A 9,092-nucleotide genomic window follows, 5' to 3' on the forward strand; every position below is an offset into this window, starting at 1 on the left:
GGATTGGGGGGCAACCGGGGGCAGAAATTTTCCTGAGCAACCACTCTACCTTAATCCGGATTGGTATCCATTTCACCAGATCCGGATTGGATGGCAACGGGGGCAGAAATTTTTCTTAATCAACTATTATACTTTAATCCGGATTGATATCCATTACACCAGATCCGGATTGGGGGGCAGAAACTTTTCTCTAAGCCAAATATGCGATCCTACTCTACTCCCTCATCCAGAAGATCTGCATAAGGGAGTGGGGGGCAAATGATAGGGCATAGCAGACCCGGGTATGCTTCAACTTGGACTAAATGGAGGAAGGCTCAACCAACATGCTAAGACCCCCCTCTCCCAGGCCAATCAAACATAGGAGCCCAGGCCCGGGCCTATCCTACTTCCCGGATCCGGATCCGCCTGCATACCCGGGTCCGGATCAGGGCTAAAACCACAGTGAGGGAGGTCCCGTCAAGCACATGCACATCCCGCAACCCGCCAAGCGAAGGTACGTGGGCACGTGACTATGACAGCTATGAACAACCAGCGCACCAGACAAGCACTGCGCGTGTCAGAGGCCGTTTGGACACTCTGGAGGTGGTCCTCCCCTGGACACGTGTAAACAATCCACCCAAGCCAGGCGTCCTCTGGTCCCAGACATCCAACGGCCCAGATTTAGAGGTAACTACCCCTAAACCCTACCTTGGGGCTATATATACCCCCAAGACTGAAGGGTTTAGGGGTTGGAAAATAATTTCTCTTGCACTCACACACTCACATACACTCAAAAACATACAGCAGCCATCACATAAAAACACACATACACAGCAGCCTCTAAATTACATAAATATATATATACCTTCATCTTCTCCAAAGCCTGTTCTTATTCTTACACCGGAGGCGCCGTGGGAGCCAAACCCCCCTTCCGGTGTTGTTTTGCAGGCGCCCAACCTACAGCTACACCTCTCTCACGCACGGAAGGTCCAGGAACGCCAACGGACGGAGCCACCCGCTCTCCGGAGTTATCATATATTATATCTTAGCAAATTTGTGTGCAAATACAAAGTACACGTTTAGAGTAGATCATATTATAAGCTATTTATGTAAAATAAAGTAATTCCGATGGCATCAAGAATTGAAGAAGAATCTGTTGATGCACTTTCTTCACTAGACCAGAAATTACACGTTAAAAATTTCATATGGTGCGAAAAGGAGTGGCCATCACTAAGCTTTGACGAGTACGAGGATGGGGAGGACGTTCCAGTTATAAGCCTCCACGAAGTTTGGGAGTCGAAGAAAGGTAACAATTATGAGAAACTGTGTCAGCTTATGGTGACTGCTAGTGCAAGATCGGGTTTCTTCAAATTGGTAAATCATGGAGTAGCTTCAGAAATTACTGAAAATATAAATCTGCGTTTGCACGAGTTTTTCGATCTTCCTATGGAGCAAAAGCTGAGGGGAGCTAGATCAGGAAGCCTGCCATTAGGCTATTCAGCCACTAATCCTGATTATGGAGAGAATTTGCCTTGGGCTGAGATCATACAGCTACTTCAATCTCCACAGCAGATCCTAGGCTTGGCCAAGAATGTGCTAGGTGATCAGCATCAACCTTTTAGGTACAAATTCAATCGATTCGTTACAAATATATATAATTATTACGTATTCAAAACAATTATATTAATTAATATAAGATGTCCTTGGTAATTAAATTTGTGAACATTTAAACAGTATTAATTGCGTCTGTCAGCTGCAAATCTTGATCCTTTTTTTTTTATTTTTCTTTCTAGTGATGCAATGTCTGCATACATGGATGCGTTGGACAAACTGGGAATGATCATTTTTGAAATGTTAGCTCATGGACTGGGCTTGCCAGATGATTTTTTCACTAAGCACTTCACAGAGAAAGACTCTACTATGATTCGAATCAATCGGTATCCACCTTGTCCCCTACCAGAAAAGTGTTTAGGGCTGGGTAGCCATTCTGATCCTCACACTCTCACAATATTATTCCAAGATGAAGTTGGCGGTCTTCAGGTTCTTCGAAATGATAATAAATGGATTGGCATTCGACCCGTCCCAAATTCATTCATCATCAATATCGGTGACACTCTGGAAGTACGTAGAAAATCATCTGTTTTTTTATTTGACATTTTGACTTCTGTCTCACATCTTAGGTACTGCATTGACTGTATTAGATAAAAGTCAAGCCTCTTTAGTTCTAGAGTCTGAAAACCTGGTATACTGTAACTGTATGCAGGCATGGACAAATGGAATGTTGAAGAGTGTGGTTCACAGAGCAGTAGTAAATAAAGAGAAGAGGAGACTGTCAATAGCTTATTTTATGAGCCCAGCATGTAGTACTGTAATTGAATCCCCTCCCCAGCTAATTATACATGACAAACTGTACATTCCTTTCACATGGGGAGACTTCAGAAATCAACTATTAATTCAAAAGAGGGTTTCAGGTAAAACTGCCCTCAACAGGTATCGTCTTAAAAAATAAACCCTGGCCCAATTACAATTTTAAAGGGACATTTGGTGGATGTATAATAAAGTTCTGCATCTCTTGCATCTTAATTTGTGGTTCGTGAATAAAGAGGATGATTCTAATAGGGATATTTTAATTCGTACTTGAAGTTCTTATTACTATAAAATTAATTTTATATGTAGATTTTACAAGCATGTTTATTTATGACCAATTAGAGTGCAAGTTGATGGTAATAACAGCTGCCAGTTGAATTACAACGATGGCGAAGCAAAATTAAAGTGTATATGCAGTGTTCTAAAAGTCGGAAATCGGCATTATTCTGTGGAGGTATCTTTTAGTGATTAATCGTATAATTGGTGATTAATCGGGGCATTAATCGGAAATAATTTAATCAATTAAACAATAATATAATTCTATTTAAATTTTATAAACCTTTCATAAATTTTACAAAAATAATATCACGTATCATTAGTTCATATGTAGTATTTAAGTGTTTTATACATTTTTTTTGATAGTTGATTTATGTATAATAATCAATACTAACTAATTAGTAGCTCGAAAGTTACTAACTACTAATATAAATAATTTTGTAATTTGCTAGAATTAGTTAAATAGAAGATCAACTAAAGGAAATTATGAATGATGAATAAGAGTAATTTAATTGAAGAAATTTGTTCAATTATTAAAAATTATGATTTGGGGGCATATGGTAGTCAGTATATTATTATTAAATATTAATTATTATTTTAAATTTCAATTTTTCATAAAAAATAAATTTTTTTATTAATTTTCAGCATTTCACCGAACTGACGAATTTTTGACCTGGACTGGCAGATTTTTGACCGAATCAGCCGGCTTTTGAACGATTTTTAAAAAAACACACTTTGACCCGATTTTCGATTAATCGATACGGGACCCGTCCGAATTCCGATTAATCGGCCGATTTTTAGAACACTTTGTATATATATGTCGTCGACCGCAAAATTGCAATTTATCGATTAACTCTACTTTTAACTCGTCAAAAATAAAAAGTGCTACTTAGTAATTCGTAAAATTAATGAGGAGTTGTAGCATTATCGCAGAATAAAGTTTGGTATTTATTTTGTACTTCCAAGTTTTTTCGGAAAAGAAGAGATATAAGTAATTTTTTAGCATGTTTCTGGGTTACCAGTAGGGCTGCACAGGTCAAAAACCGGACCGGATCGGACCAAAAACCGGAATTTTTCAAAATTAAGGACCGAGGACCGGACCGGCTCTATCCGATATTGGGACCGGACCGGAAAAACCCGGTTTGGACCGGAACCGGACCGGTTTATTTAATTTTTATATAAAAAAAATTATTTATGTAATTTTATTTTAATTTTATTTTCAAATTTATAGAGATTAAAAAGTTTGTTACTTGGAACGTCAATAAAAATTTAAAATTAACTGCATGTCTTATTCTTTTAAAAGTAAATATTAATTTTTGAGTGTATCAATATCAATTTTTATCACATGAAGTACGGAATTGTGAATTTAGAGTGTATAATATGGGTGAATGTTTAATATTTATATATGATCTTATAACACATAAAATAAAGATAAATTATTATATATATGAATTCTGATCCATGGATCGGATTTTTTCAGGTCGTGGACTGGACCGAAAACCGGATTTTTTCACCTATAAAGATTGGGGACCGGATCGGGTATATTTGATCCGGTCCGGGTCTTGAACCGGTAGACCAATCCGGTCCGGGTTACCTGACCAAAATTGTGTGCAGCCCTAGCCAGCAGTTCCATGTAATCAGATAGATAGTCTTTCCGATTCTTTATCCTATCAGCCTTTGACTACGAGTTTGCAATATGCAAGAACAAGTACTGTTTTATCTCTTTGGTTGTAATACGAAATTTTGCCTAGAGGAGTATATACAAGTTGTGTGTGCATTTATTAACATTGTATTATATAAGCATAATCTTGTTATAGGGTTTCCTAATATTAAGGTTATTCGAGGTGTCTGCAGTCAACTTCAAGGTTCAACACATAAGAAAGTCAGTGTTTGATTTCAAAGGTTAGGAAATTGTGTGGTCTCCTTGTTGAACTAGTGTACTTTGTACCATAATTATGTATTATTATAAAGTAGCGAATTGCTTCCTATTTGATTACATTATTTTTTTTACTAAATTGATTACATTATTACTAGTTTCGACTTAAAAATGGTTGGTCAAAGGGTCAATATTTAATGTATTTTAAGAAAGAAGATAAATTAATTTAATTAACTTTTTGTTTTTCTACATTATTACTAGTTATCTTTAATATATATATATAAACATACATATACATATACGTATACACTATTCAGACAAATCTAATTTCTATTTCAAAAATACACATTTATTCATATACAACTTCACAATAAAATTCGTTCCTTGCCAAAAAAAAATCACAATACAATTTTTCATTTCTCCGTTAGCACAAAAATATAGTTAAGTCAAATTAGCTCAACTAATTTAGATCCAGATTTTAGGAGTTTATCATTCAAAATTTTAGTTTCGATTTTAGGTAGATGCACAGATTAATTAAGAAGTCATAGAATGATGTGCTAATTATCTCCATATTAATTAAGTTACATGTAATTTGGTCGAATATTCGGTTATCAAAATAAAATTAACCTAAACTATACTAATACTTATGATGAACTACTATTCGTCCAAATCTAATCTTGGGACACTAATTATAGTCTATTGAACCCAAAATCAAACAGGGATAAAATTATTACTGTATAATTGAAATATCATGTCGCTAAAAGTACAAATATTATCTAAAAAATATTTATGAAGTATCGGAAAAATTCCTTTGAAAAAACCATCTTAATTCGAAACATTTTTTAATAAAACCTGGAGATTTAAATTTAAGAAAATACCGTACATTTTATTAGGCGAAGAGAATGAAAATAAACTTAACAAAGAATCTAGTACGTACAGTTACATTAAAAGCTTAATCTGTTTGCGGGGTCTCTCTGGGTCAAATGTTTTGAGACAACTTACAATCTTGTTTGTACACATACATCTAAAATCTAAATCGCATCAAAAGGAAATAAAATGGGTCATTGAAATTATAAGAACATTAACTATCAATCCATAGATACGCTACGTTGATAAAATAATAGTCCGCCATCGAAAAAGTAGTCTGTATCCTGAGAACTATAAGCAAGTTGGAAAAGGAACAATGAAAGACGAATAAAGTGTGTAGCTGTCTCCATTATTTACTTTAGACCGTCGTCGGTTTAGCCTTTGGACTGCGCCATCTATTCTTTCAAATTTCTCATCTTCATTTCTAAAGAGTAATACAGTATATCTATGACAATTGCATTAATGCAAGTAAGGTTACATATTGATATTATATACGACAGTAGCATATGAAAAGGTTATAGAAATAAACATTTACGTAGTTGCCTAATTGCTATAATAACACAACTTTACTCAAGGGCCCCGTTCTGCTAGATATGGCGGGGTTGGATTTGTTCTCATTAATTTAGAGTAGATTTTGTCTATCTAGCACCATGGTGTACAACTGCATGGTAATGGATCACGGTAAAGATGATGTAATCAAAACTCGTCTGACTTTAATAATATATAGATTTTAAATATAATTTTTTAGTTCATAAATTTATAAATTATCCCAGACAGAACTTAAATTAATACTTCAACATAAATTAATTATTAAAATGAATGATGTAATATATATATATAAATAAATTATGAAATTATATTTTATATACATCTTAAAATCCTTATCTATTAGTGAAAAAGAAATGTAAAGAAACCGGCCGACGGATGTAATAATTCATAGGACGGGCTCTCTATATGAAAGAACGTTAAAATAAGAACGTGCTAAAAAGTGGGGATGGAATTAATCCATGCGGCCAGGAAATGATCGGATAATTGGGAATGAATTGGAACCACGTAATAATTGGATTATTAATTGAAATTAATTTAATAATTTTTTCTAATATAATTTTCTATGAAGAATTTTATTATATTTAAACTACCCATAGATAATTATCATGTATTTATATAACTATTTAAAAATATTCATAAGTGAAATAAATAAAATTACTTTGGCGTCTAAAATAGTAATTACATATGTGAAAACAATATTTTTCTTATTTTTATTTAAGTTTTTTCCTTTTAAATTTTAATTAATTTTTTTAAACTTTTATACACTATTTTTTACTAGTCATACCAATTTTTGACTAATTAATTCAATTCTAACCGATTTTTGTTGGATTTAAATAAAAAAATGAATTTTGATGAGATTTTTGTATAATCGAATCACGTATTAAGTGATTAATCACCGATTTTTAGAATAAAGGAAAATATATTAAAAACCTTAACCCGGTCCACCCGCCTTCCAATTGTACATATATACTCTTTGTTAATAAATTAAATCATGTTTTATTCCATTACAAAATACCAAAATATCAAATTTTGGTACTCACTTAGTTATTATATAACCATTTTAATTTTTTATATAATTACCTTTTAAAATTTTATAATAATAATCTCAACTATTAACATAAATTGACTTTTATTCTCTAAGCATCTATTTTTTTTATTAAATAGAAAAACATTTTTAAAATTTTATAATATTAAATCCCAACTAATAACACAAATTCACTTCTATTACATGCGGACTTCTAATCTCTGTAGAACTTTTTTTCTATTGATTTTCTATATTAATATTTTATTTTCGATCCGTATTTCCCACTGATTATGAGTTCGAATCTCTGCAAATATTAATTTAATATTTATAATCCTGGACCTATACTTCACAAGGTTATCGACTACTCCTAATTAAATTAAACATCCATCCATATACTGAAATTAGAATCAGAAATTAAATATCCTTTAGAAGCGTATTATAAATTATTGAAATACCATTTAAACTTCATTTCCTCTATGTCTTTGGTCTCTCATGATACCTTTTACCAAATTTTTCACTTTTTCTCGATATAAAATTCAAATCAAACAACTAGAGTTGAACGTAATGTACTTGATGAACAACAACGCCCTTTTCTAGTCATTAGTCTAAAAAACTGATCTTCATCACCGCCCTCGAACATTTAACTAGTTTTGACTCCTTTCTGCTCCGCATATAAATGTTTCAATTTACATGCATGCAGGCTAAAATTAGACTAGTATCAATGCTGGCTAGAGCGGGCAATCGGGTCGTGTCATGTACTTTCGTGTTGTGTACTTTCATGTTTCGTTTACGTAAACATGAAACTTATATCCAACCCGAAATGATTTCGTGTACCCATATCCGATTCGAATCGTGTCGTGTACTTTCCGTGTATATTAAATAAAAAATTAATATAATATATATATACATATAATATAAAAAAAATATTTTAATGTATAATTTAATGAAATATGGAGAATGTATATATAAATATATATATATATATTTTTACATAGTATTCTATAAAAACTTGTAGATATTTAGATTATGTACATAAATATATGCATGTGTTATATATATTAATTTATAAATATATTTATCTCGTGTAATTTCGTTTACTTTCGTGTACCTAAATTGAAACTCATATCCGACACTAAATCTATCGTGTAATTTCGTGTTCGTGTTCCGTGTACCAAAAATTTAAACTCATATCCATATTTTTCGTGTCGTGTTCACGTATCATCTATCAAATTGTCCGATCTAGTGTTGGCCGTAGTTCTTACTTGAATATTCGCGTCTGTACTTTGTATTAGGCGTTTGATTCGGAGAGAATATATTGTGCCATCAAAATTTATCGAAAAGTATAGGTTTCTTGCACGATTGTATAAATTTACGAAGTTACGCAGTGAGCACGTAGTGGAATAAGTCACTTTCACTAAAGAATTATATTCCGAGAATGTCAACCAACCGAGAGAGCCCAAAGCAAGAGAAGTGGAATTAGGCATTTAGATTACACACTAACCTACCTCAAGTCATCACTTCCATGTTGTTTGGATGACAAGTTAACACGGAAGAGTCAGCAAGAAAAGTAAAATAAAAGGCAGCGAAAATAACTCGAAAATTTTAACAATTAAATAAATAAAAATTTTGGAATAGTTCAATTATATCCTAACTTGAGTTTCACATCTGAACAAGTCCTAAAGTAGTTCCCCTCTCATTATATCTAAAGAGTAATATCAATACAAATATTATTTTCAAAATTCAAAATTGCGTATCCTACGACTGTGAGTTTTATTATTGTAGCTGTTCAAAATTGTCGTGACAATGATGTGTCGGGAAACAATTAACAAACACACCGCTTCCTAAGCGTTGGATCGTTGATATAACGGTCATGATTTTAAACGATTCAACAGCTAGGATTTTTAGAAAAAAATTTACATTTTCGCGCATAATATTCGTTGAAAGCATAAAAGTTTCGGCCTTTCCGTGTATAATATCCGTGAAATGGGTAATTACTTTTTTACCCTTAATTATCTTTCGCATTTAATAGAAGCCCTGAAAACAGATTTAACAGGTTCAGACGACCCGTTTAGCAGTTTATTGATAAAATTCGAAATTAAATACATTCTCTGGGCGATTTAAAGGCGATTCAAGTGCAAACTATGACCGATTCTA

General features: G+C 32.9%; 1 protein-coding gene across 1 annotated transcript; it reads left to right on the forward strand.

The window, feature by feature from the left end:
* Window positions 1–1,107: 1,107 nt before the first annotated feature.
* On the forward strand, window positions 1,108–2,818 carry LOC141664819 (gibberellin 20 oxidase 1-like). The gene is made up of 4 exons (XM_074470772.1): window positions 1,108–1,601; window positions 1,773–2,100; window positions 2,243–2,469; window positions 2,689–2,818. Exons 1-4 carry the CDS (start codon window positions 1,108–1,110, stop codon window positions 2,816–2,818), a joined length of 1,179 nt encoding a protein of 392 aa, XP_074326873.1.
* The last annotated feature ends 6,274 nt before the right edge of the window (window positions 2,819–9,092 follow it).

This window comes from Apium graveolens, chromosome 6, assembly GCF_009905375.1.
Source record: "Apium graveolens cultivar Ventura chromosome 6, ASM990537v1, whole genome shotgun sequence".
In the NCBI taxonomy this organism is placed as follows: domain Eukaryota; kingdom Viridiplantae; phylum Streptophyta; class Magnoliopsida; order Apiales; family Apiaceae; genus Apium; species Apium graveolens.